Source organism: Marmota flaviventris, chromosome 4 (assembly GCF_047511675.1).
Source record: "Marmota flaviventris isolate mMarFla1 chromosome 4, mMarFla1.hap1, whole genome shotgun sequence".
In the NCBI taxonomy this organism is placed as follows: Eukaryota; Metazoa; Chordata; class Mammalia; order Rodentia; family Sciuridae; genus Marmota; species Marmota flaviventris.
This window is the reverse complement of record NC_092501.1, coordinates 166,668,928-166,696,061: the sequence shown is the minus strand read 5'-3', so window position 1 is coordinate 166,696,061 and position 27,134 is coordinate 166,668,928. Positions and strand designations below refer to the sequence as shown.

The window sequence follows — 27,134 nt, the reverse complement described above, 5'->3', positions numbered from 1 at the left end:
CCATGTCCGTCTTCCATTCAGAGCCTCCCCGGTTGGACTCTTCTGGACAGGTCAGTGGTGGACGCCTGCCTGTACCATGCGTGGAAGGGCCTGCTCTCTTGCTGGCGGGCCTTGGTTTCCTTCCCATGCGCAAGAACCTCAGGGCACAGGCCATTTGGTGACAGTGGCCTGTAGAGGGCAGACAGTGACAGGTAGGCTGGTGTACCTCTGAGCATCTGGACCTACACAGCGTCTCATCTCTAGAGGCAGGAGTCTCTGTCTGGGATTGCCTCGGGGACCTGGATGGATCCCGAGTCTGCTGCAGCCTGGAAAGTGCACCCCAGACATGACAGGCCAGCTGCCGAGGCCAGAGCCCTTTCTGCAGGAGGCTGGGAGCTACGCGGCGTCTGCACACCTGGGGGGCCTCGAGGCAGCCAGGCAGCGGTGTGTTTGAACACCCAGGCCCACGTGCACAGGCGGGGGCTGCCCCAGGCTGGTTCTGGGAAATCGAGTGCTGGTTCACATTGACTTTTCCTAACCTTCAAATGTTTGCAAACGGTCTGCCAGCTCCTGACTTTGGGGGAGTTTATACTAGAACTTTTAACTTTGCTTAGCAAAGTTTCGCAAAATGCAAGCTGTACAGAGTTTTGGAAAACAGGCACCACGTCCAGGCCGGACCGGTGTTCTACTCCAAAGGCAAGCTTGGTCTCCTTCTCCTGGAACTCAGGGCCTGGCGGCAGTGCTGAGTGCAGGACAAGCGCAGGAGAGGACCTAGGAGCCTGGCGCCCTCCAGCACAGGCTGTTCTCGTGGTGTGACATGTCATCAGAGTTCCAGAAACTCCCAGAATGGCCCCATCCCGAGACTCGGGGCTTAGTTCTAAGGCTTGGACCCAAAGGGCTCTAATCTCAGCAGGCTGAGCCCACAGGCGGGGGGTTTCCTGGTGAGCAGGCAAAGGGCAGGGGTGACCTCACCACACAGCCCGGCTCCAGTGACCGCTGTGTGTTAACCAGACGGCCGCCCAGGCAAGTGGTTGGGCCTGGGTCAGATGCCCCATTGCCTCGTAGTGAAAGGAATGAGAAGCCCCTTCCCCAGGACGTGGTGGGGAGGAAGCTCTGCTGCCCGCAGTTCCCCACCGTCTGGTTCCGGGAGGTTAGTGGGAGAGAAGCTGGCCAGGGAGGGGTCGGCGTCAGAGGGGCGTCTGGGCTGACCCTCCCGACCCCATGGTGCACGGGGCTGACTCCTGGGCTGCTGCCGCTGTGTGCACTGGGGCCTGGGACACTGTTCACAAAGGAGCTGCCCATGCAGCTGACGGCAGTTTGTATCACCCGAGGACAGGAACCTGCGCTGGGAGGGGGACGGCTCCATCGCAGCGCCAGCAGAGCCCCCCAGAGTCGGCAGTTTCCCAAGCGCAGCTGCCAGTGCTCCTTCCAGAGGAGCCCCTGTCCCCACCTCCATCAGGCCGGGACAGGTGCGGGTGGGGATGAAGGGGTCTGATCTCTGCCGGTCGCAGCCCCTGCAGGAGTCAGCCTGCCCAGCGTGGTGACATGGAACAGCAGCCAGGCCCAGCAAGCCTCCAGAGCTTTAATGGGGAGGAGAGGCCGAGCCAGGGGTCTCTGCCGCAGGCGACCCCTTGGCCCGCATGGACTTGTCGATCCACTTGAGGAAAGCAGTGACCTTGGTGTAGACCCCATACTTCCCTTTCCTTGCGCACCCTTCTCCCCAGCTGACAATGCCCGTCACAAAGTAGGTGTCCTTGAACCGGGTGACATGGGGGCCACCGCTGTCCCCCTGGCAGGCGTCCTCCAGCTTGGCGTCGTAGCCAGCGCAGAACATGTTCTGGGTGATGGTGAAGCTGCTGGACAGCTTGCAGGTGTTGCGGTCCACGTAGGGCACCTCCAGCATCTTGAGAGTGCTGGACGGCCGGCCCTTCTCGTGGGTGCGCCCAAACCCGCTCACGATGCCCGTCTTCTGTGTCATCAGTGTGGCCTCTGCCCAGTCCTTCTGGGGCAGGCAGGCAGGGGCCACGTTCATGCGGAAGGTGATGGGCGTCTTCAGCCTGAGGACGGCGATGTCAAAGTCGTAGGTCTCCCTCACGAACTTGTTGTGCTTGACCACCACCTCCACCTCATGGACCATCTCATTGCCCTCCTCCTTCTCCGTGTTCCGGTCCCCTGGAACCGGAGAGGACATCACAGCGTTAGTTCCCTGGGGACGGCATTTGCATGCCAGCTACTTTAAAAGAACTGTATGTGATTGAGAAATGGTCTGTGGCCACATCTGAAACCGAAACATGGGAGAGTGGACTGAGAGCACTTGAAAATGACCTTCCACGCCCCTCCTAGGTGTCAGGACCTGGTGTCCCTCCTAGATGTCAGGACCTGGGTATCCCTCTCAGGTATCAGGACCTGGTGTGGCGTCAAGACCTGGCGCCCCTCCTGGGTGCCAGGACCTGGTGTCCCTGCTCACATTCCAGCTAATTCAGGGCGTCGGGTCCTCTTGACTCTTCAGGCTTTCAGCTGGTGTCCCGCGTGTGCTCAGTGTGCCAGGCCTGTCCAGGTGCTGGGGAGCTAAAGGTCCAGACCTGGGCTGTGTGATAGGCTGAGCACCTGGAAAGAGGTGTGTCTGAGCCGGGAGGAACTGTGAATCTCTTAGAATGGAAAGACAGGGGCCGAGCGTCTTATTTAACTGCACATTGAAATGTCAATATTTGGGGTACATGGGTTAAATCAGATGTGATGATGAAATCAACTCCACCCGTTCCTATGGACTTAGCAGACGTGTGACAGAGACTTTAACACTACTGTGACATTTCAGGTGCACTGGTGGCTTGCACTGCGTTTTCCCTGGGCAGCTCAAGAGTCTGCAGAGACAGACTTTAACCAAACGACCCACAGACCCCACAGACGAAAGTAGGAGATAGGAGGCTCGGGGTGTGTTGCACAGGGAGGAGGAGGGAGGCCAGGAGGGCCCCGCAGGGACAGCCAGCCACAGGAGCAGGGCCCTGAGGTTCTGGGAGGGGCTGGAGGTCAGCGGCGCCCACCCCTCTCCCACTGCTTCCTCCCCTTCACCTGAGACGCCTCGCCACCTCTGGACAGGCTGCCAGGTACAATCTGTGGTAGAGGGGCTGACGGGTGGGAGGCTGGGAGGTGGTGCCGGGGCGTGGAGAGTGGGTCACTTACCTACCCTCACCTTGAATCTCTTGGCTTGGTGCAGACAGTGGGCTGCGGTGAGGACGTGGAACGGGCTCAGGATGGTGCCCCCACAGAACCCCTCGTTTTCCTCGTCGATGAGGAGAGCCTGCAGCAGTGAGACTCAGTCAGCCACCCGGGTCACACAGGCCCTGAGGTCAGACTGGACACTTTCAAGGAGAGCTGGCCTCCTGGCCTCGGCAGGAGCTTCTCCATGGGCCGGCCTGTCCCAGAGCTTTCCTTCTTGCTCCCTCTGCCCTGACAGCCGAGAGTCTTCCTCTGGGCTCTGGAGCCCCTCTTCAGCCCCTCTGGTCTTTGGAGCCCTTTCCAAAAGGGCCCTGGCGCTCCACACCCACCCTCTGGGGGCGGTCGCCTCGCCCATCCCACTGCTCCAGGCCGGGATGATAGGGTGGCAGGCCCCTTTCTAGGTCCAGAATTTCATTTTCTGTACACCCAGCACCCAGTTCTGCACCCACACAGCGAGTTCCCACTGTCCCAGCCGTGAGCAGGGGCTGATGCTGCCTTCCCATGGGCCCCTCAAGCTCTGGAGCAGGGGACACCTGTCCACAGCCTAGGGCGGGGGCTCGGTGATCTCTGCAGTCCTGCTACGGGACAGGCATCTTGCTCTGGGGCCCTGAAAACCTCCGCCCAAGTTGGGCACCTAGTCCAAAGCGAAAGGGCAAGCCATCGGCAGTGTCCCATGCAACATCCAGGACACCCATCAGAAATCGCTCGTTGTTTGTACGAGATTCCAATGTGACTAAAGTCTTGTGCTCTTTTTTTTTTTTCTTCTTAAATTGGGCAACCCCAATCCAGTGATTTTTATTTCTCTGTTTTTACTTTTGAGCATAAATGGGTGTGCTTTTCTCTAAGGTACTTTCTGACACTGTCTCCCTTCCCTTAGGAATTGTTAGGTATTTGGGTTATTAAAAAAAATTAGGAATGAAACAAGGGCAGTGACTTTCTTGCTCACCCTTGGAGGCGCGAGTGGCCTGACCCTTACGGGCAGGTTTTCAGACTAGGCCTTCCTGCCTTTCCGTCCTTCCCAGAACAGGACAGCCCTGGGCATGGCGGGCCAGCAGCGAGGACGCCCGAGGGGCGGTGGGTGGCAGAGCAGGGAACACACCGTGCCCCAGCCTCCTGCAGGCTGTGGCTTGCGTGCTGGGTGGGGGGCTCTTGCCCAGTGGGACTCTGCCTGCATGGGGGGCTACTCCCCAGGTGCTGAGCAGGAGGGGCCCAGCTGTGCCTTCCCAGAGCTGCTCAGGACAGTTACCTGCCAGGGACACTCCCCCTCTTCACAGTCCCGGCCGCCCACAATCCGAATGAGGTTCCTGCTGTCCTTCTGGTAGGTCTGGTTGAGGTTGAGCAAGTTGGAGGGGTCCTGGGTGGGAGGCAGGCTGTCCAGGCCACTCCAGGCCGGCGTGGTGGTCCTGGGCATAGCCTCGCTGCTGTTGGCAGCTGGGCCCGCTGACCTCTTCCTGCGACCCAGAGTGAGCTTCCCACAGGGGAAGAGGTCTGAAAGAAGCAAGCAGCGCCTCAGCAAAGCCAGGCTCCCGCACCCCTCGGCCCCAGCTGGGAGTCCTGGGCAGACGGACTCTGGTGACGCTTGGTAGGTGGTGGCGGAGCCCCAGGTGGGTGCAGCTGTCTGCATGGGGCTCACCTCACCCTGAGCTCTAGTCGCAGCGGGAGCAGAAGGAGAGGTGCACAGCTGCCTACAACTGGCAAAGGCACCAACAAGTAAGGTCGGTGTGGGGGACGGGCAGAGGGGGCGCCGGCAGGGCGAGGCAAGAGGCCTGTGGAGAGTCCAGAGGGCTGGCTTCCACGGGGGGTGGCCTGGACGGTTCTGATTTTGCTGTATGCGTGAAATTTTTCCTCATGAAGTGTCGAATTAAAACCCAGTGTTCCAGGCAGGAAAGCAGCCCTGGGCAGGAAGCACAGGCAAGCAGCCTGCAGCCAAGCGAGGGAGCCAGGGAGCCGATGCGGCTTTGTGGGGCCCCATCTGCCGCTTCCTGGCTCCTGCAGGGACCCGAGAGCAGGGCCATGTATTTGAACCCTCCCTTCGCACGTCACCTGCAGGGGACCCAAGGCAGAGAGGAGGGCGTCCCTGCAGAGCCAGAATGAAGAGAAGGGGACGCAGCAGCAGGACAGGACAGCAACCCCGTGCTTGTCAGGGTGCTTTCCCCTGGCCCAGGCGGGGCCTGGCAGCCGCCCGCCTGCAGGGTGCTTGGGCGTGTTCCCTGGAAGCAGGCCCCTCTTCCTACACTTGTTAGCTCTGGAGGATGTTTGTGCACCTCCTTTCACACTCCGAGTTTGCTCTCTAGGACGGGACCAGAGCTTCCTGCGTTAGGAAGTAGTTTACTAGTCTTTCTTTCTCTTTCTTCTTTCTTTTTGTGGCATTGGGATGAAACCCAAGGACCTTGCACATACTGGGTGAGTGTTTTACCACCGAGTCATACTCCACAGCCCTTTATTTTAATTGATTTGTGAATATTCCTGCAATCAAAAAAAAAAAAAAAACTGTACGCATGTCGAGAAATGGCTTCAATTAAACTATTTCTGCATCAGCTGAAGCTTAAAACTTCATTATCTAAATGTATGATAGATGATATGTCAAGATCAATGTAATGTTTTGAGCAACTAATAAATTCCTGATGTTTAAAACAAAACAAAACACTTCAGTATCAACCGGGTATAGTGGCTCACACCTATGACCCCAGCGGCTCAGGAGGCTGAGGCAGGGCAATTGCAAGTTCAAAGCCAGCCTCAGCAACTTAGCAAGGCCATAAGCAGCTTAATGAGACTCTGTCTCTAATAAAATATAAAAAAAGGCCGGGAATATGGCTCAGTGGTTAAGCAGGTTCAATCCCCAGTACCAAAAACAAAACAAACAAAACACAAAAAAAGAAAACAAAAACTTCATTATCAATGGAAACCAACTTGCATTCCTTTCTTTTTGAGGGTCTCATATTACATAATTGAAGTAAACTTTGAAGGATATATTTGGGACCTTTATTTTTCTTGATTACTAATTTTTTGAAATAAACTGTTTAAACTGAGAAGAATATGACAGAGTAATGAGTCCCCTGGGGAAGTCAAGTCTCTGGATGGAGGGTATGTCACCGGGCTCCGACTGGAACCTCATGGGTGCCTGGTCACCTGGCTCTATGACAGGCAGCCCGCCCACTGCTTCCCTATCTCGCCCAGGTGATGCCTCAGGAGAGGGGGCCAGCAGGGGCCGTGAGAGGTAGATGGGTGGCCTGAGGGCCGACCTCTCAGGTCCCCAGTGCCCTCGTCCCTAGCCCGGTGGGTTCCTGAGCCTGTTCTGCGTTCACTGCTCTCTGGGAGCCTCATGCGCAGTGGCCCCAGTGCTGACCATCACACTCCCAGGGTCCAGTTCTTTCCAAGTGAGAGGAAGATTGAACTCCGCCTTCCTCCACCCAGGCAGAGTGCCCGGCAGGAGTCGCCTCCTTCCAGAGCCACGTCCACCCCGCAGGCAAGTGGGCGTGAAGGACAGGTTAGCCAGCACAGCTGCTCGCAGGACCACGGGGCTTCCCACGGGAAGGACCCAGCCCTGGTGCCAGGCTGCGGCTCTCTTGGCAACCCACCCGGCCCAGCAGGAGGCCCTGCCCTGCCCTGCTCATGGCACGTGCTCCTGGTCTGATGCCACCAGCTCTGTGGCTCAGGAGCCCTGTGTGGCCTCAGGTCCTCCTACCTGTGGAGATGCAGGACTTGCCGTCATCACCGAGGGTGTACCCACTGGCGCAGGAGCACACCACTGAGTTCTGCTTTTCCTGGCAAAACTGGTCGCAGTCCCCGTTGTCCAGGCTGCAGAGTTTCCGTGCGACTGTGGGCAGAGGAAACCGCTGCAGCGGCAGGAGGGACCAACTCCAGCCACCCACCCGTCCTGACACACAGGGCCCCTGCAGGAAAGGTGCTCATGAGCAGCCAAGTGAGGTGGCTGCTCCACATGCGGCCTGCCTCCTAGGCCACTGAGGGACACCTGGCATTCACACAGGTTCTGCACTGCCCTAAGAAACCCAAGCTGCCCAGGAAAGGCTAGAAGGTGGACAGAGGTCCCCAGGGCTGGGTGGTGTGGACTGAGGTCAGGACGCTCGCTCCAGGGACCAGGGACCAGGGACCAGGGACCAGGGCAATTCCAGGCAGGGGCTCAGAGCCCCTGCAGCCAAGGCCAGAAGGCTGTCTGTGGAACTGAGGCTTCTGTGACCATGGGGGGCTCCTCAGGCCTGACTGGTCTTCATGTTCATCCAGGGTCAGGCCGACACCCTTACCATGCCACGCAGACAGCTGGAAGCCTTGCTCCTCCACAGAGGCTGGCCCCTGGCACGTGGGAGGGTCTAAGAGGAGTTACTTTCCCTTCAACTTCCATCCACTCCTGTGGCCACTAGATCCAGACAGGTCCCCATGGTGGCCTCCTGTGTTCTCTGCTGAGGGCTGCATGCGTCCTGCCCAGCCAGAGGGCCCTGCTGTTTGGTGGGGTGCCTTCAGCTCCAACTCTCTCCCCTCACCCATCATTAACAGTGGAACAGTTGCTGAGCACTGACCACCACTGCACACCCCGGACCCTGCTGTGGACACCTGTGCTCACAGCTCTGGGACCCTGGGGCTCGGCCAGGGCACGGGCCTGTGGGGGTGCCTGTCAGGAGCTGGAGAACTGCTCCAGCACAGGCAGGAGGAGGGACAGCTGTGCAGAGAGTGGGCAGGGGCCCTGAGGCCTGAGGGCAGCTGACCTCTGGCTGTATGATCCAGGTACTTAACTAAGCCGCGGGGCCTCAGTGGACATACATGCAAAGTGGGGTGGCAAAGTCACCTCAGAGGCCTGTGAAGCTCCTGACAGGGTACTCACAAGCCATGCGCCACTGTCAATCACCAGCCTGTCCATCACACCTCAAGCCCGGTGGGGCCGACCTCTCACAGCAGCAGCACTGGGGGCCAGAGTTTCGGGGGGGGGGGGCTGCCAGTACTGGCTGAATCCAACCCAGTTCACACTGTGGTGATCTGCTTCACAGGGTCCCATTTGGATTTGGATGAAAAGATAATTACAATGTAGAGGTCGACATGACGCAAGTAGAAAGCACTTGTTAGCTCTGGGAGACTTCTTCATACCGTGTCTAAGTCAGCTGAATGGTTTGCAGGCAGGGGCCTGGACTTTAATGGAATGAGACATGACTGACATTACTAAAGTAATAGCAATTTAAAAGACATGTGTATCTGTTTGAATCATGGATATGCATGTCTTCTAAATTATGTAACAATCTTTAGAACATGTTCTTGGATTGGATTACTTTAGGACTTTCTCCAGTGCTAAACGCCATCAAAAGCCTACCAACCAAGAAAATCCCAGGACCAGATGGATTCTCAGCCGAGTTCTACAAGACCTTCAAAGAAGAATTAACACCAATACTTCCCAAAGTATTCCATGAAATAGAAAAGGAGGGAACCCTTCTAAGTGCATTCTATGAGGCTAATATCACCCTGATACCAAAACCAGACAAAGACACATCAAGGAAAGAAAACTTCAGACCAATATCCCTAATGAACACAGATGCAAAAATTCTGGCAAATGGCATACCAAAACATATTAAAAAGATCCTTCACCACGATCAAGTGGGATTCATCCCAGGGATGCAGGGTTGGTTCAACATACGGAATCAATAAACGTAATTCATCACATCAATAGATTTAAAGACAAGAATCATATGATCATCTCAATAAATGCAAAAAAAGCATTTGACAAAATACAGCACAACTTCATGTTCAAAACACTAGAAAAACTAGGGACAGTAGGAACACACCTCAACATTGTAAAGGCTATCTATGCTAAACCCAAGGCCAGCATCATTCTCAATGGAGAAAAATTGGAAGCATTCCTTCTAAAAACTGGAACAAGGCAAGGATGCCCTCTTTCACCACCTCTATTCAACATCATCCTTGAAACTCTAGCCAGAGCAATTAGACAAAAGAAAGAAATTAAAGGGATATAAATAGGTAAAGAAGAACTCAACCTATCACTATTTGCTGATGACATGATTCTATGTCTAGAAGATCCAAAAAATTCCACCAGAAAACTTTTAGGACTAATAAATGAATTCAGCAAAGTAGCAGGATATAAAATCAACAGCCGGGGCTGGGGATATGGCTCAAGCTGTAGCGCGCTCGCCTGGCATGTGTGTGGCCCGGGTTCGATCCTTAGCACCACATACAAAAAAGAACAAAGATCTTGTGTCTGCCGAAAACTAAAAAATAAAAATAAAAATATTAAATATTAAAAAAATAAAATAAAATCAACAGCCATAAATCAAACACATTCCTATACATCAGCGATGAATCCACTGAAAGGGAAATTAAGAAAACTACTCCATTCACAATAGCCTCAAGAAAAAAAAATACTTGGGAATCAACCTAAAAAAGAGGTGAAAGACCTCTACAATTAAAACTACAGAACACTAAAGAAAGAAATTGAAGAACACCTCAGAAGATGGAAAGATCTCCTATGCTCCTGGATAGGCAGAATTAATATTGTCAAAATGGCCACACTACCAAAAGCATTATACAGGTTTAATGCAATTCCTATTAAAATCCCAATTACAGTCTTCATAGAAATAGAAAAAAAATCATGAAATTTATTTGGAAAAATCAGAGATCCAGAATAGCTAAAGCAATTCTTAGCAAGAAAAGTGAAGCAGGAGGCATCACAACACCAGACCTTAAAGTATACTACAGAGCCATAGTAACAAAAATGGCAGGGTATTGGCACCAAAACAGACTGGTAGACCAATGGTACAGAATAGAGGACACAGGGACTAATACATAAATACAGTTATCTCATACTAGACAAGGGTGCCAAAAATATTCACTGGAGAAAATATAGCCTCTTCAACAAATGGTGCTGGCAAAACTGGAAATCCATATGTAGCAAAATGAAATTAGACCTCTATATATCACCCTGCACAAAAATAAACCCAAAGTAGATCAAAGGCGCCTAATAGAAGAAAAAACAGGCCCAAATCTTCACCATGTTGGCCTAGGATCTGACTTCCTTAACAAGACTCCTAAAGCACAAGAAGTTATATCAGGAATCAATAAATGGGATGGATTCAAATTAAAAAAAAATTCTCAGCAAAGGAAACAATTAATAAAGTGAGAAGAGAGCCTACATGTTTGGAGAAAAGTTTTACCACATGCACCTTCAATAAAGTACTAATCTCTAGGATATACAAAGAACTCAAAAAACCTAACACCAAAAAAACAAAACAAAACAAATAACCCAATCAATAAGTGGGCTAAGGAACTGAACAGACACTTCACAGAAAAAGAAATACAATTGATCAACAAATATATGAAAAAGTGTTCAGCTTCTCTAGCAATTAGAGAAATGCAAATCAAAACTACTTGAATATTTCATTTCACTTCTGTCAGAATGGCAATCATCAAGGATACAGGCAACAACAAATGTTGGCGAGGATGTGGGGAGAAGGCACACTCATACATCGCTGGTGGGTCTGCAAATTAGTGCAACCACTATGGAAAGCAGTATGGAGATTCCTCAGAAAACTGGGAATGGAACCACCATTTCACCCAGCTATCCCACTCCTTGGTTTATACCCAAAAGGACTTAAAATCAGCACACTATACTGACGCAGCCATATCAGTGCTTATAGTAACTCAATTCACAATAGCTAGGCTATGGAACCAACCTAGGTGTCCCTCAATAGATGAATAGATACAGAAAATGTGGTATATATACTCAATGGAATATTACCCGGTTTTAAAGAAGAGTGAAATTATGGTATTTGCCAGTAAATAAATGGTTGGAGTTGGAGAATATCATGCTAAGTGAAATAAGCCAATCCCACAGAACCAAAGGCTGAATGTTTTCTCTAATATGCGGATGCTAATTTACAATAAGGTGGGGGCACTAGAGAAGAATAGCATTACCTTAGATTAGGTAGAGGGAAGTGATGGTAGGTGAGGGGAGGGATGTGGGGATAGGAAAGATAGTAGAAGGAAGCAGACATTATTACTGTATGTATACATGTGACTGCATGACCAATATGATTCTGCAACATGTACATGCAGAAAAATGAAATCATATCCCATTTATGTATGATATATCAAAGTGCATAAATGCATTCTATGGTCATGGACAACTAATTAAAATAAATAAAAAATTTTTTTTAAAAAGACAGGCATATCTTTCTTTTTAGGGAAATCTGGCCTTATAATAACATATTTTTGTTAAAAATCATTAATCATATTGGAGAAAACTCAGTGATGGTCCCATGTAGAATGAATTAAATGTATCAAAACTTTGTAACTAGCTAATATCAAATATCCCTGTTGTTGTTTGCATTTACAAATCTAAGTAGAAGGAGGTGATTTTGGATCCTTGTTCCAGGCTATAAGGGCCTGAAGAGCAGAGTACACCATTCTATCCAGATGTTGGAGGGTCCAGGCTTGGTGGGTGCTCTGTGATCCCTCTCAGAGCAGCAGGGAGACACTGTACCCTGACCTTGGACAGTTTGGAAGTCACAGGCTCTGTGTTTAGGGCTTCCTGCAGGGGTACAGGATAACAGAGCACAGACTTCAACAACTAGAAGTAACTCAAGGTCATCTCATCATGGATTTCCCACCTTCTCTCCCTCCCACCTCCTATCTACAGGCATTTCTGCTCTGAAGATAGCCAAGCAGAGGGACTTACAGAATTCGCAGTTTTTGCCTTCGAATCCTTCCAGGCAGGAGCAGGAGTACTCTCCGAGCCCATCTTTACACATTCCCTGATTCTGGCAAGGATTGCTATCACACTGGTCACCATCTGCAAAGAGAGGGTGGGCACCAAGCCTGCAGGCATGACCATCCCAGACGAACTTGAGCTTGGCATGGCCGGCCACGGGCACGCACCCATAGACAGTTCGAGCTAGCTTCAGCTGCTCTGGGAACAACACTGTCTTTGGACTGTGTTTTCCCCCCCTTGGAGGCCCTGCCTCACTGGCCCTTGACTGCCCCCTAGTTCTGTCGAGATGTTTTACAGTGTGTCTATGGCCAGAGTGGCCCTCTGGCTGGCGGCTGCAGTGGTCACCTGAAGCAAAGGCTTCTGAGCTAAGCATTGACAAGAGGGTGTCGGGTTCCACTTTGCACGTGACCTGGGGTGGAAGAGGAAACAGAGACTCCCATCCAGCCCTGGCATGGGCTTCCCATTTCTTGGTGGAAGTTCAGCACCTGATGCAGAGCTGGGTCAACTGCCATTTGAGAAACTTTGAGTCTGTTTTCAGTAGTCACCATTAACACCTTCTTATGTGCTGGAAGATTTAGATCAGGGTGGCTAGCTTGTTAGGAAATCCAATCTTTCAGATTCCGTTTTTTGCTTTCATGTAATACACTTGTATTTAAAAAAAATACCATGGAATTTGGTATCCTCAAATAAGAATAAACTGATTAAAATCTACATTTGAGCTGGGTGATGTGGCATGAACCTATGGTCCCAGCTACTCAGGAAGCTGAGGCTAGAGAATCACTTAAGCCCAGGAGTTTGAGACAAGCCTGGATGACATAGTGAGACTTCATCTCAAAAAGAAAAAAAAAATCTTGCTGGGCCTGGTGGTACATCCCAGTAAACCCAACTATTCAGGATGCTGAGGCAGGAGGATTTCTAGTTTAAGGTTAGCCTGGGCCATTTATATCTTAAAATATGAAGAGGGTGGGAAGGTAGCTCAGTGGTAAAATGCCCCTGGGCTCAATTCCCAGTAATTGAAAAATCTATAGTTGAGTAAATAAAACTAGAATTAATAAAAATCACTATAAAAATAATATCAAATAACTATTGTGGGAACACCCAAAGGGCAAACATCTTAAATGTGTAAGATTTTAAATAGGAGCAGGAAGGATATTCGCCAAGTATTTTAGAAAGTCAAATATAATCTCTCTGCATTTAAATATCCTAATGAGCCTCTCCCACTTAAGAGTAAAACAGAAAACACCTCACCTTTGTATTTGTTCCAGAATTCATTCTAAAATAAAACAAACATTTAGAAATGCATTAGGAAAGCAGACATTTCATGCCATTCACTCCGTAGCTGCAACTAGGCCGAGGAAAGAATTGTTCTAGAATCACCTGATCTAAAGGGGAAGGGAGGGGCTGGGGTGGTGGCTCGGTGGTAGAGCGCTCGCCTTGCACGTGAGAGACCCTGGGTTCCATCCTCAGCACCACATAAAGATAAATAAACAAAATAAAGGTGTTGTGTCAATGTATAACTAAAAAAATATTTTAAAAGAATAAAGGGGAAAGGACAGGAATCTTCTCTATTAGTAGATGTGGCTTAGTTTGTCTTAAATTAAACATTTTTGTTGAACTTTCAAGTTAATCATCAAAACCCAGATTGTGCCAAGAACAATCATTCTGTTTCCCAGCCCTTGCTGTCTGGTTGTCACAATCACCCCACTGCTTAGAGAAGTGCTGTCACCAGGCTCCTGTGACACTGAGACACTCAGTCTTGGTCTGTCTGTCTGGGTTGGCTGCGTAGGCCCCTCCACAGGCCCACTGGGCCCCAGCACGTGCATTCATTAGAACAGGGTCCTTGTAGGTGTAATTAAAAGGCTCCAGAGGGGATCATCCTGGAGTACCACAAGTCCCCGCTCACAAGCCTGTCCCTCAGAGACAGAGAAGGACACCTGCAGCCATCAGAGAGAAGGCCGGTGAGGATAAGGGGCAGAGCAGTCACAGGGGCCACATGCTTGGGGACAGGCACAAACACACTCCTCCAGCCTCTGCAGGGGAGCCAATCTGCTGATGCCTCGATTTTTGATCTGGTGTCTCCAAAACTACAAGAGAATAAATCCCTGACATTTTAAGGCATCTGGTTTGTGGCATTTCATTATGGTGGCCCTAGAAATGAATGCAGTGTCTTTTAATTTTTTTTTTTAATAAGTCACACAGTAAAATCAACTTTTCCCATATGATTCTATGAGTTTCAATATGTGTATATATTTGTATAACAACTACCACAATCAGGATATGGGACACATCTGTGCTCCCCACCTGGCACTGACCTGCTCTGAGTCACCACAGCAAGGACTTTTTACACTGTCACATAACTGGAATCCTACATCAAGTAACCTTGTGAAACGAGCCGTCATTCAGCACAGTGCCTTTGAAATCACCCAGGCCAACACACCAAAGGTGGGTCCCGGCACTGCCCAGTAGTGGTCCACTGCACGGCTGTCCCCCGTTGTTCACTCCTTCACCCACAATGGACACTCATGTCCAGTTCTGGTAATCACGAACAGGACTGCTGTGAACATTTGTGTAGAGGTGTTTTGTGAAAACAAGGAATGGCTGTCTGCATTTGTCACCTTCAACACCATGAGAGATCAGTCTCCAGTATTTAAAGCCACCCAATGTGTGGTGCTTTGTTATGGTAGCTCTGGAAATGAATGCAATGTCTGAGTTATATGGCTAACTTTGTAAAAATCTCTCCGACTCTTCAAGATGAGGGTGCTGCCGGCCTTCCCCTTAGTAGCATATAAGGTTCTGGTTGCTCCACATCATCAAGGGTCACTATTTTTTCCTTTCTCAGTTATAGAGGTTTTGTTGATAAATCACATTTCCATAGTGGCCCATGGTGTTGAGTATCTTCTTATGGGCTTGTCATACATATTTTTTCTTTGGTGAGGTAGCTGTTCAAGTCTCTTCATCAAATTTACTTCGGTGTTTATTTTCTTCTTAGTCATTAGCCTACATATTCCGAATACAAATTTCTTTTTGGATATGTAAACTGCAAATACTTTCTTAGTGTGTAGCTTATATTTTCATTCTCTTAACTGAGCAAAAGTTTTAATTTTGACATAGTTGTCAATTGATCATCTACCTATTTTCTTTTATGAATCCTTCTTTTGGCTGAGGCAAGAGGAGCACAAGTTCAAAGCCAGCCTCAGCAACCTAGTGAGGCCCTCAGCAATTTAGCGAGACCCTGTCTCTAAATAAAATATTTTAATCAGGGCTGGGCTGTGGCTCAGTTCATAAAAGCACCCATAGGTTGATCCCCAAACAAACAAAACCCAAATCAAACAAAACCAAAACAAACAAAAAAACAACCCAATCATTCTTTTGGTGTGTTTGGTGTTTTCTATGCAAATGGCTATGCTGTCTGAAAACAGGGTGTAAGAATGGCCTTAGGCCTTGGCCTAAACAAGCCCATTTTAAAACTCCATTTTAAAATAAACCTGGCAAGTCTCAGAGCTCTCTGATATGTCATCAAGCATATCTGGTTAAAAACAAGTCACTTTCCACAACCTAGGTAAGAGGGTGAAGTCATGTGTCATTTGTAATAATCCTGATAACAGCCAGAAGGGTATCAGGGTAGACACCACCAGACATATGTCCTCTCTAAGATGTAAGTTGTCACTAAGAAACCTGGTAACAGCTGATAGGGATCCTAAATGCACGCAGAAGCTCCAAGATTTAGTATGAATAATGGAACAAATGAACAGACATTCAGCCAGCTGACACGGACGCACACAGCCTGAGAGCCTGGTGAGCACCTGGACAGACAGCCCAGCTCTTATCATCTGCCTGATCCTCTGCGTTGTCCTCACGGCTCTCAAACTCTACAGCAGCCTCCTGACCTGGTGAGAACAGCGACCTCTCCTAACACCCTCTCCTCACCAACCGTCAGCTCCACCCCAGGAGAAGCTATCGGTTCCTGGCCTGGGCGCTGTGGTCTGAGTAGACACCTGCTGGGTTTAAGACCTAAGACTCAAGACTTTAAATCTAGCACTTAAGCTCAGCCTGCAGAGGGACTGTCTGTGATAGGTCTGTCGTGACTAAGTGTGTTTGCAGTGCTTAGAGTTAACTAAGAATTGCTTGCTTTGAACTGATTATGTCTACTGCAGTGCCCAGCATTAAGGATTGTCATTCCCTGATTAAGAACCTATAGAGTGGGCTGGGGTTGTGGCTCAGTGGTAGAGTGCTTGCCTAGCATGCTTGAGACACTGGGTTTGATCCTGGGAACCACAAAAAGTAAATAAAGGTATTGTGTCCATCTGCAACTACAAAAATATTGAAAAAAAAAGAAACTATGGAGTGAAATTGTATTAAGTGATTTGAGTGAATAAAGTATTGAAAAGGGCATCAGTGCATGGCCATTCTTTATTTCTCCCCTCTACTGCATGTCACACCTTTGCCCACTGTGACACAAGGACAGCTTTACTCCTGACTTCCTGTAAGACTTGCTGTGCTGGGACTCCAGCACAGTGGAAGCAGGAGCCGGGGATGAACAGGCAGCAGGAAAGCACTCACTTCTCCCACTCAGCTCCACGACACTGGTTGTCCTGTCAAGGTGCCCCCATCACACTGGATTTCACTCCCTTTCACTCACAGTCTGCCGACTGTTCTTCATCGTGAAGTTTTACGTCTAGATTCATGAGACGGTTTTTTGTTGTTTTGATACTGGCAATTGGACCCAGGGGCACTGAATTATTTATACATGTGCCAACTTCCAAATACTTGGAGGTATTTCTATACTGATCATTTAGTTTAATTCCGTTATGACCAGAAAACATTACATGAGCTCACTCTTTTAAATTTGTAAGGTTTACTTAGAAAATATAATCCAGAAGAAATACAGTGATATTTAAAAGTAACTCAGTTGCCAACACATGAGGATAGTGACTTCCCCATATAATCATCTTTTTAGAATGTAAGTATGGTAGCTACACAGAAGAGTGTTGGGAGATAATGCTGAGTGAAAACGGTGAACTTGAACTTGGATAAGCGTTGCAGCTTTCTTCATCATTCCTTATTGTTTTAGTCAGCCTTTGTGCTGTTGCAACTAAAAGAAATGACCAGCACGATGACAGAGGGGAAAAGTTGACCTGGGGCCCACAGTTTCAGAGACCTCAGTTCATAGACAGCGGCTCTATTCCTCAGGGCTCAAGGTGAGGCAGAGCATCATGGTGCAAGAGTGTGGCAGAGAGAAGCAGCTCATATGATGGTCAGAAAGGAGAGAGAGGGAGAGGGAGAGGGAGAGAGAAAGGGGAGACTCTTCACTTGCCAGATACAAATCTATTCCCTAAAGTCACGCCCTCAATGCCCACCTCCTCCAGCCACAACCAACCTGCCTTCTGCTACCACTCAACTAGTCCCATCAGGTGACCAACTCACTGATTGGGCCCAATCATTTCTCCTCTTGCATCATCCCACACATGAGCTTTTGGGGGACACCTCACATCCAAACCATAACATTCCACCTCTGAGCCCCTAAAGTTCACGACCATATCACAATGCAAAATACATCTAGTCCACTTCCAAGAGTCCCCATTGTCTCTACAGTTCCAAGGTTGCCCAAAAGTTCAAGTCCAAAGTCTCCTGAGACTCAGGGCAAACATGCATCATGAATTCCTGTAAAAAAATCAAAAGTGATTTACAAGTATCCAATATATAAAGGTGCACAGCGAACATTCCCTTCACAAAAAAATAGAGGCATAGAAAGAGGGATAGGACCAAAGCAAGATCAAAATCCAGCTGGGCACACAAGTCCTGCTGCTCCACTTACGCCATCTGGGGCACGTGGCATGGTGACATTCTGTCCAAAGGGCTTGCGGAGCTCCACCCTGGGTCTTGTTGCAGTCCAAGTGGCCTTTCTGTTGGTTTGTCTCTGTTCCTGCAGCTTTCCTTGGTCAGTGTCCCATGTTGCTGGCATTTTTTAATCTTCGGGTCTCCACTGCAGCTTCAGCTTCCTTCTCACATCTTCACTTTGCCCTTTCAGGGGCTGCCCACAGGGACTCCAGCTCTGGGGCACTTCCTCTGGCTTCCCAGGCCTTCCATTGGTGGAAGCCTCCATGAGCCCTAACTCCATGGCTTATACCAAGGCCTGCCACCATCCCCAGCAGCAGCCAACCCTCCAGGGACCCTGGCTGCAGCAGCCTCTGAGTGTCTGAGCTCCTTGAAAACACTTCCCGGGCCCCCTTGTGCAAGGTTTCCCTACTGGTCTCTTCTCGAGAGAATTTTTACCTTTACTCCCCTGAGTCTGAGATGGGTGTGGTCTTGCCAGACCCTGAGATGCCCCCAAGCCATCTTTCTTTTGGTCTCTGGGCAAAGTCCTTAACATTTCCATAGTTGTGGTAAAGTCTTTAAAAACTGCAAATTCCTTGTCCCAGTTTTACTCCCACCTTTCAAGTTTTTCAAATCCTTCTGCTCTGCTTTCTGCTTCTGAATATCATAATAAATTTTGGCTGAAAGCCATCAGCAACATCCATGCCACTGCCTGAATGCTCGGCTGCAGGGATTCTGAGCGTGGAAATGTACAGGGAAGCGTTCCCCTGGTGAGCAAGCTCCCAGGGTGGCGAGGGGGGGAGGTAACAGACACCCTGTTTCCCACCCTTAGAATGCCCTGTAATCTCTCTTAGGATCTAATAATATAGCTACTGTCTAGCTGGTATGGCAATGCCCTGAGAAGTCTCTGTGTTAGAGCCTCATCAAGCCTCCACCTTGATTGTAGGAACGTAGCTCCTGGGAATAGAACTTGTTTGATAGATAATTACAATGTTTCACCAAGCGCTGGTGCTCCTGGAGCTGCCCACCTAACAGTAACTTCAGACAATGGACTTTCTTGAAAACTGCACAAAGTTGCTAACATTGCATATTGTAATTCTGAAGTGTAACTGCAGAATAAGCAACCTTACTGATACTCTGAACAACAATGTGGTTGTGATACCAATGACCTAATGCAACCTAATGGTATAAATAAACGTGGCCTCTTGGACAAGTAGTCACTCTGCCCACCTTTCCTGCCTCTGCACCTTGTCTCTGTGTCTCCTTCATTACTCTGCTGTCTAGAAATTTCTTCCACCAGATTAAGAAGTCCATGACTTTTAAAATCAGCCTCACAGAAAGTCTCAGGGCACCAGCAAAATGCAGACAACTTCTCAGCCAGAACATAACATGAAAGGCCTCTACTCCAAATTCCATTAGAGTCCTTTCATGAACCATCCTGAGCCCTGTCTTCAATGACCACTGTCGTATTGACATTCTGGTCTTCTGAGCTCCCAACAGAATTGGCCATTAAGCTCAGCTTCTACCAATCTAAAACATTTCCAGCTTGCACTGTTATACATCTCAGAATTCCTTCCACTAATTCCAAAAAGGCCCAAAAGGTTCTGAACCACATGGACAGGTTAGTGACAGCAATGACCCCACTCCTGGTATCGATTTGTTTTATTTATTTATTTATTTATTGCTGCTGTGACTAAAAGAATGACTAGCACAATTAAGGAGGAAAAGTTTATTTGCGGGATCAGCTTCAGAGGTCTCAATCCATAGACAGCTCCATTCCTCAGGGCCGAAGGTGAAGCAGAACATCATGGAGGAAGAGTGTGGCCGAGGGAAGCAGCTCACATAATGATCAGATAGCAGAGAGAGGTCTCCACTTGCCAGATACAAATATATACCCAAACCATGCCCCCAATTGTCGCGTTCCATGACTAAAACACTCAGGGTCACTCTAGGTGAACTGGGCTGCACAAAATAATCACACAGAGACAGAGAAACATCTTTTTCTTTGTGTCCTGTGATGGCTCCTCTGACCTTAGGGGTCCAATGAAAGAGAGAGCCAAGGCGCACGTGCTGACCCCTTTTATTGGGGAGAAGCCATTCAAATGAGGCAAGGGGTCAGGTTTCAGGGGGTTGAGTCAAGCTTCATGATGTTTGTTGTCTTCAGATTAACTGATATCTAGGAACTCCATGCCCATATCATGAGCCGTGTGGGGATCACAGGCAGAGCAAGTGAAAAGAGCAGAGTGAGGCCCGCCCAAACAGAGGGGCAACGGTTCAGCTCACTTTGTGCGCTCAGTGCTCACAGTTCACACACACATACACACAGCCCATGGCTGGCTTGCCACATATCCACATTCTCATCACTCAAGGGTAAGGGGCAGCTCCCAACACCCAATGCCCTACCTCCTCCAGACACACCCAACCTGCCTTCAATTATCACTCAATCCCATCAGGTGATTAATTCATCAATTGGGTTAAGGCTCTCACAACCTAATCATTTCTCCTTCAAACCTTCTTATTGTCTCACACATGTGTTTTTTTGGGACATCTCACATCCAAACCATAAGACTTACTTATTTTTGGTGCTGGAGATCAAGCTTAGGGTCTTGCACATGCTGGTTCATGCTGTACTACTAAACTACACTCCAGCCCACTTTTATTATCCTTGAATACTTTTTATATTTACCTGTATTAAACAAATACTTAAAATGAAAATAGTCCTGAAATTATTTTCTTAATAAATAAACATTATTTATCTGGTAAGAATAAAAAAGAATTCTTGATTATTTTTCTCCCTTCTGGTGGTTGAAATGAACTACAGTCCTCAAATGGACAGCAACACAAGAATTCCCTTGAAGACCACTTTCTTTTGCAGAAATGCAAAGATGCTGGAGACACGCCTTGAAGTGTTGTTATTCTCTAGGTGAAAGTGCCAACTACTGTGCTTTCGAGTATATTCGTAATTACTGCACTGTCCTCCTTTGAGTTCCATGGCAGGAAATAGAATTTCTTCTCACGTTATGGGAGTCTTTGGAGAAACACGGGACCCAGCTGATGTCCACGCTCATCAGCTGTGGGATGGGGCAGGACCCGAAGCCGAGGTGCGCAAGTTTCCCTGTGTGCACAGGGGCTCTTGTCACGGTTAGGATGAGGTGCCCCGCAAGCTCCTGCACAAAGGCAGGATCGTCCCGCGGGGGACGATGGGGCTGCGGGAGCCGCAACCTCGGCCCAACCTCATCTGCTCGGCTGGGTGCTAAGGGGGGCAGGTGGGTCCCCGGGTGGCCTCCAGACCCCGCCAGGGCGGGCAGCTTTCCTGCGCTGGGTCCCTCCCTCCTCTCGGCGCAGAAGCCTGGGGTCGCCCACCCGGGACGACCCTCCGGCACCGGGCGCCAAGGACGCTGCTTCCTCTACGCGGGCCTCCGCAGGCGTCTGGGCCGTAGTGACCTTAAGGCTGGACAGCTCGGCTCTCCCGAGCCACCACGCTCTGGGCGCACCGGATGTCCCTCGCGGGGAGCGGCGCCGCAGCGTGGCGTCAGGGGCGGCGGCCCGCACCCGCGGGGCTCTCGCCGCTCCCTCCCGAGCTGGCCAGCGCTGAGCGTGGGCCGCGGGGGGCAAGCGAGGCACACGGGGGCTCGGACCGCCCCGCGGACGGCAGCCACCCTGGGCCCGCCGGCCTCGGCGCGCAGCCCGGCGGGGTCAGGGGGTGCGCTTCCGTCCGGCCGAGGCCCCGCCCCTTCCGGCGCCCGCGCAGCCCCGCTAGGACCCCTGAGCGCTTCGCTTCCGGCCGGCTGAGGCCCCGCCCCTTCCGGTGCCCGCGCCCGCGCACCAGCCAGCCCTCCGTTAGCTGCTAGGCAGCGGTCGTCGGCCCCCGCCGCGGTGTTGAGTGGCGGGTTATGTTACAAGTCGCTTTCGCCACACTTATGTCCCTCCGGCGGTTTCCCACCCGAGAGGTGCCGCAGGGAGGCCAGAAGGAGCGCCTTGCAGGGTCCAGCGAAGGCCTGCTGGCCAGCCCGGCGCTGCGGCGCGAGACTGGACAGCGCAGCCCAGGGCAGCACGGATCCGGATGGATCAGCCCAGGGCAGCACGGAGCCCCGATAGCCCCACTCAGGGGACAGCACTGAGCCCGGATAGCCCCGCCCAGGGGACAGCACGGAGCCCGGATAGCCCCACTCAGGGGACAGCACGGAGCCCGGATAGCCCCACTCAGGGGACAGCACGGAGCCCCGATAGCCCCACTCAGGGGACAGCACGGAGCCCCGATAGCCCCACTCAGGGGACAGCACTGAGCCCGGATAGCCCCACTCAGGGGACAGCACGGAGCCCGGATAGCCCCACTCAGGGGACAGCACGGAGCCCGGATAGCCCCACTCAGGGGACAGCACGGAGCCCGGATAGCCCCACTCAGGGGACAGCACGGAGCCCGGATAGCCCCACTCAGGGGACAGCACGGAGCCCCGATAGCCCCACTCAGGGGACAGCACTGAGCCCCGATAGCCCCACTCAGGGGACAGCACGGAGCCCGGATAGCCCCACTCAGGGGACAGCACGGAGCCCGGATAGCCCCACTCAGGGGACAGCACGGAGCCCGGATAGCCCCACTCAGGGGACAGCACGGAGCCCGGATAGCCCCACTCAGGGGACAGCACGGAGCCCCGATAGCCCCACTCAGGGGACAGCACGGAGCCCGGATAGCCCCGCCCAGGGGACAGCACGGAGCCCGGATAGCCCCGCTGAGGGGCAGCACGGAGCCCGGATAGCCCCGCTGAGGGGCAGCACGGAGCCCGGATAGCCCCGCTGAGGGGCAGCACGGAGCCCGGATAGCCCCGCCCAGGGGACAGCACGGAGCCCCGATAGCCCCACTCAGGGGACAGCACTGAGCCCGGATAGCCCCGCCCAGGGGACAGCACGGAGCCCCGATAGCCCCGCCGAGGGGACAGCACGGAGCCCCGATAGCCCCACTCAGGGGACAGCACGGAGCCCGGATAGCCCCACTCAGGGGACAGCACGGAGCCCGGAGGCAGCACGGAGCCCGGATAGCCCCGCTGAGGGGCAGCACGGAGCCCGGATAGCCCCGCCCAGGGGACAGCACGGAGCCCCGATAGCCCCGCTCGGGCAGCACGGAGCCTGATAGCTCAGCCCAGGGCCCCCCGCCCGCCGCCCCAGTGCCCTCCGGTGCGGGGCGCCTCACCGTCAGGTCGTAGTCCTCGAAGACCTCGCGAGCTTCTTCATAAGAGCAAGTCTCTTCCAAACACTCTCTTTCGAGGTTTCCTTTCTTCATCTCTTCAAAAAGTGAATTTGCTCTCCGGGTCCTCACCAGGACGTTGTTGGCTTGTTCCCGGTTAATGAACACTAGAGGACAAGGAAGGGCACAAATCAGTGTCTCTCCATTTACCTGGTGCCCCCATCCTGCGGTACCACCACCTCCGCACCTCCAGAGGCTGAGCACTCCTTCCTCGCCCGTCTCCCTCTCCGCTCCTAACATGCCCTGGGGGAAGCCCCCATCCAGGGGACAGCACGGAGCTCACCTGCATGGCCCTCTCTGCAGAGCCACCCAAGCTCTCCTTGGCAAGCTCCTGGCTCAGAGGGCTTCCATCAGGTGTACCCTTAGGCCACTTCCTAGTGCTACCTCTGCCCCACCCAGGCCCATCGCCCTTCAGGGCCTCTTTTGGTTGAGTGGGGAGTTATGAGCGGGTTTGATCTTGACCTATAATGTATATAAAGTCAGGACACAGAATTAAAACAGGCTTTAAGAAGTGGTACTTCTCTATTTTCTACGAAATAGTACTTGCTACAGTTTTTTTTTTCTATTTGATTCTATTTTATTTCATTTTTAAAATACCCACTAAATTGATTCCATGACAAAGACATGAACCGTGATCAGCTAACTTCAGTGCCCTGGGTCAGTTCATGTTTGTCCCTCCCATGTTGTGTGGGGGACCCTGGGTTCCCACCTGCCTTTTTTGGGTGGGGTACCAGGGATTGAACTCAGGGGCATTCAACCACTGAGCCACATCCCAGCCCTATTTTTTTTTTTTGTATTTTATTTAGAGACAGGGTCTCGCTGAGTTGCTTAGCACCTTGCCATTGCTGAGGCTGGCTTTGAACTCGTGATCCCCTCCTCAGCCTCCCAAGTCACTAGGATTACAGGGGTGCGCCTAGTTCCCATCTGCTTTTGCCTCTCTGTCTCCTGCTCCTGCTCTTTTCTTTGACATGGGAGTGAGGGGGATGTAGAGGGTGTCAGTAGGCAGGGCAAGATGGTGAGTGAGGAGGTCAAGGTAGGGCCAGACCAAGGGAGCATGGAGAGGGTCTTCTGATGAGTTCAACTTCCTGCTTGATGAAAGTGCTTGTGGACACAGCAGGGACCCAATCAGACAGACACTTCTGTATTTGTGCCCCAAGCAGGGGATCCAATAGAAAAACTAAAATAGATGTGTGGACAGGGTAGAGGGCACTCATGAACAATAGTGAGGGGGGTGTGCACAGGGAGGAGATAAGGAAAGGAGGAAATTGCAGGGACCATAAAAAGAACAGGCCAATACTCCCCATAGGACTTCTCACTCCAGGGCCCCTTCAGAGAGGTCTGTCTCTGTCACTTTTGCAATGAACCTGCTGCTTGCTTGCTATCTGTGTCCTGTTCTTCAATTCTTTGCTGAGCAGAGACAACAAACCCAAGACTACTAGATGGACCAGGAGGACCTCAGATTCTTTTCTTGACCCTCTGTCCTGTTTCTTAAACTTCCTCCCACTGAAGAGTTCAGGGTCTCACCACAAAAAGGACAACTCTCCAGGTGCTACTTGTAGTAATGACTTGTTCTGAGCTCCACGTTTTCATGTCTCACTGTGGCCCCTGTCACCCCTTGTCTCAGAACACCAAGCTCCTTATGTCCAGAATGTACAAAACAGATCAAGCAGAGTTTCAGATACACCTCTGCCATGTACTGCATTTATTGACCTACTTCTGAGTTCCATAGAGGGTGTGAAACCTCCTGTGCCGGGTCTGGTACACAGCAGGTGCTCTGTAAACGTCAGCCTTGTTCTTACCTCAGATCACTTTTTTTCCTAAATCCCCCCCCCTTTTAAGGACACCTATGTTATCCCAATAAAGCCAGGTTCAGACTTGTTTCTCCCACCATCAAGTGCTTGCTTTGAAGCAGAGCCCAAATGTGGGTCCTCCAATCTACACACTGCTGTCTCCAGGAGGCAGTATCCTGCCACCTGCACACCACACAGGGCTCAGTACTATCCTTAGCCACTGAGGGAGGTGTGAGAGTGGAGTGCCTGTCCCCTTAGCCTCTTCCTGGTTCCTTGAGGCACCAGGAATATCCAAGCCCCGACCAGCATTCCCCAAACTGCAACCTGTGGACCTGCTGTGGGCGGAAGACCCACGTCCTAACCCGTGCCCTGACCTTCTAATGCACACACATTGGCACACTGATCTGGGGTCCCTCCTCCTTTCTGTGCAGCCTGCTTCCTTGAAGCCAAATGGACATATGCTGGTTTTCCCTCTGCATTGCCAGAGCTGTAGCGATAGCTCACAGGCCTGCTCAAGAAACAGTCCCTGTGGTCCTTGGAGCAGCTCACCATCCTGCAGGAGCCACGCCCTTCTTGGACCCCTCCCTGAGTTTCCCAGGCTGTTCCACCAGGCCCCACCTGATCCACACCTCTTCCTGCCTCTTCCCTTTTGGTGAAGGTACAGTAGTACCTGGGAGCTTGAACTGGGAGGAGGAAGTGCAAGGCACAGGGCGAGGGCATGATGCCTGAGGAAGCCAAGAAGGAGCCACAGCTGCCTGCTGGCCTCGAGCTAGAACCAGAGGTCTTTGATCCCACGGCTGGGCCTCTTGGATTTCCTCCCTTCAAGGCTCCCTTGCACCCGTCTCTCCCACCATGCTGGCCCATTTCCTGTTTAGACTGTGCCCACCACTCTCATGCCCCAGGGCCTTTGCACTGGCCACCTTCCCTGTAGAGCATTCTTTCCCTGGATACCATGTGGCTCACTCCATCCCTCACCACTGGCTCTAAAGTTATCCCCATCCACATCTTTCGACCCCTTTCCCTGCTGTTTTTTGAACAGCACCACTGTCTGATTCTACACGCCTGCAGGTTTGTTGCCCTCTCAACTGGAATGCATCCTTGTGCAAAAAGACAGTCTTCCTTGTTGTAGCTGAGTCTCCACCGCCCGGCCTGAGGAGATGCGTGGGGAGTACGGGAGTGCACGGCCAGCCTCTGGCCCAGCCCTCTGGACGCAGTTAGGCCCTCTGAGGACTCTGACTCTTTCTTGGTCAGACCTAGTGCCGGCCAGTGGTCTTGCTTTCTGAATTGAGGGAAACTAGGCTGGTGGTTTGAAAGGAGTCACTAGAGGGTCCACACCAGGCCCAGACGGGGCCGCTTCTCGGCCTGGTCCACTGTGCGGTTTGCTTTCCCAGCTGCCTGGCACCGCAGTCCTGGGACGGGCCTGTCTCTTGGTGTTGGTGTACCTAGGAGGGCTTACTGCCACATTCTGAGTCAGGCCAAAGCTGGACCAGACCACTGTTGCGAGTGTGGACATGGAAACGCAGGTGGCTCAGCCTAGTGGCTGTGCTGGACGCAGCTGGCACCCTGTGAGCTGGACCTGTTCCATTTTAAATTCAGGCCTCCTCTGGGGCCTGGGGCCTGGGCGCCCCCTCCCAGTGGGAGTCATGAGTGGCGGCTGGACTGTCTTTGCCTGCCTCCCCACAGCACCTCTGCCCTGCGTGTCCTCACCTCTGCCCGTCTCTGCTCACCTCTGCTTTGTCCTGATGTTCCACTCCCTCCCTTCTCTCTCTGTCTCCTCTTGTGTTTTTATCCCGTGACCCCCCATCTGCCCATCTGACTCTCCGGCAGGAGCCGCAGTGGCCCCAACTGTACCCTTGGCTGGGAAGGTCAGCCAGCCTGTGCCGGGCTAGAGCACCCTGTGCACATTCCCCCACTGCCTACCCTCGGCCCTCCCCTCCTCCAGGGGCCATCCTGCAGCGCAAAGGGCAGGGCACTCACCGCTTCTCCCAGGCACCAGGAGGCTGGCCAGGATGGCGCTGAGCAGGCCGAGGTGCAGCAGGCTCCCCATGGTGTGGCCAAAGACAGTGGCTTCGTCCCTGCTGTGATGGGTGCCGGGTCAAAGTTCATTCAGCCTGGCCCCGGGTGGCTATTGTCCTTCTGCTTATCTTGGCCTCCTGATTGGAGCTCGGGCTGTGGAGAGGGCAGGGCAGGAGACTGGGCCTGTGGTCACTGGCCCCTGCCTTCCCCAGGCAAGTGGGTGGCTGCAGAGGCCACGGCCAACCTTGTCATCATTGGAAACAGGGCCCAGCAGGGCTGGCTGCATCCATTCCTGGTTTCAGGAGAGGAGAGGACCTCGTTTGTGTCCCTTTTGTGGATTCCGATGCGCATG

General features: G+C 51.7%; 1 protein-coding gene across 2 annotated transcripts; it reads right to left on the bottom strand.

The window, feature by feature from the left end:
* Positions 1-1,561: 1,561 nt before the first annotated feature.
* F10 (coagulation factor X) lies at positions 1,562-26,813 on the bottom strand. Of its 2 annotated transcripts, none has more exons than XM_027938891.2 (8): positions 24,852-24,867; positions 22,923-23,083; positions 13,169-13,193; positions 11,888-12,001; positions 6,881-7,012; positions 4,442-4,683; positions 3,160-3,277; positions 1,562-2,151 (listed from the first exon to the last, which is right to left on the bottom strand). In XM_027938891.2, exons 1-8 carry the CDS (start codon positions 24,865-24,867, stop codon positions 1,562-1,564), a joined length of 1,398 nt encoding a protein of 465 aa, XP_027794692.1. The 2 variants fall into 2 exon arrangements, with proteins under 2 accessions (XP_027794692.1, XP_027794693.1); XM_027938892.2 differs by lacking the exon at positions 24,852-24,867 and adding an exon at positions 26,744-26,813 and having other exon boundaries at positions 2,071-2,151; positions 3,170-3,277.
* Positions 26,814-27,134: the final 321 nt, after the last annotated feature.